Source organism: Rhagoletis zephyria, unplaced genomic scaffold (assembly GCF_001687245.7).
Source record: "Rhagoletis zephyria isolate East Lansing unplaced genomic scaffold, Rhagoletis_zephyria_1.1 Rzeph_scaffold_61800, whole genome shotgun sequence".
In the NCBI taxonomy this organism is placed as follows: Eukaryota; Metazoa; Arthropoda; class Insecta; order Diptera; family Tephritidae; genus Rhagoletis; species Rhagoletis zephyria.
The window spans coordinates 1-1216 of record NW_016218851.1 but is presented as its reverse complement, the minus strand read 5'-3'; the positions used below and the strand labels follow the sequence as shown (position 1 = coordinate 1216).

The 1216-nt window shown below is 39.2% G+C and overlaps 1 protein-coding gene across 1 annotated transcript; it reads right to left on the bottom strand.

The window, feature by feature from the left end:
- Positions 1-655: 655 nt before the first annotated feature.
- LOC108356604 (uncharacterized) lies at positions 656-1188 on the bottom strand (the record flags this gene model as incomplete). Its single annotated transcript, XM_017607704.1, has 2 exons — positions 656-939; positions 1018-1188. Coding segments are annotated over 2 exons (324 nt in total), but the record flags the coding sequence as incomplete, so codon positions are not given.
- Positions 1189-1216: the final 28 nt, after the last annotated feature.

Genomic DNA, 1216 nt, shown 5'->3' with positions numbered 1-1216 from the left:
ATTGTTTACAGCGAAATGTAATTACGGCAATTGTATTGTTGCTTTGCCATATTGCTTTGCACCGCCTACACCACCATTTTTTGTAGGTAAATTCCAACAATAAAATCCGAATGCTAATGTCTACTCTCACAAGTGAACAATCAGTCAACCAAAAGAAGAGCAATGCAAATAATATAACTACGCGTCGAGTGTTTCTGAGCGGCATAGCAGCAGCATGTATGTGTGTGTGTGTGCAGCGAACAACAACAACAACAACAACAACATAAACAGTTAGCAGCAAAGTAGGCTTTACAATGCGCTAATAACGTTTATTAAATGCGTACGAGATTTTAATCATCTACGCCGCAGCCCACACAACACACAGCCACACACATAAATACTCGCAGAAATTTTTTGCCATTTATCCACCGCCAATGACAAATTATGCAAATCCTTGTCAAGCGCATTACAAGTAATGCCAACAACAATGAGTAAATAATGTGACAACAAGTACAACTGGAAAATTAATCGCTGCAAATTAAAATGATGACAATGTCCCATATAGAACATTCGCCCCCGCCACCCGCCACCCGTACTGTAATTCTTCGTGCATTCCATTCTTTTTCGCATGCTGGCACACTTAAGTGGCTCTCAAACGGAACTGAATGATTTACATACTTCTTCACATTTTATTTACCTTAATGATTAATGCTAAATGAGCTGCTATTTAATATTGAATTTTTAATTTACAAATGTATGTAGGTATGTGCGTATGTTTATATTATGTAGCTTCGCTGCTATTAAAAACTACAATTGTAATTCTGGCGGGAAGTTAATATTATGCTCGCCATTAAGTCGTCCAACATCACGCGCCTGTTGCTCCGCTCTTCGTTCCTCTTCCTGGCCGTCGAGCCCGAGGCCGAGACGCTCAATGAATTTTGCTGCGCGATAACCATTTGTCTGCAAAGAGATACATATTTTAAGATTTAAAATGGTATAGAAAATTACTTTAATAGTTATGTAATTATTCCTTCCAACCTCATAGAAGAGTGCTCGTCGCTTTTGACTTATTTCTGGATCAAAATCCCAATCGGTGCGTACATGCGTTATTGGTTCACCAGCCACATTATTCTGCAATGTCTCCGTAATTAACCGGACAATAAAGCCTTCACTATAGGGCAAGGCGTGCAAAAAAATGGCAACGGCGAGCTGCAGTCAAGAAGAGAAATAAAAGTTT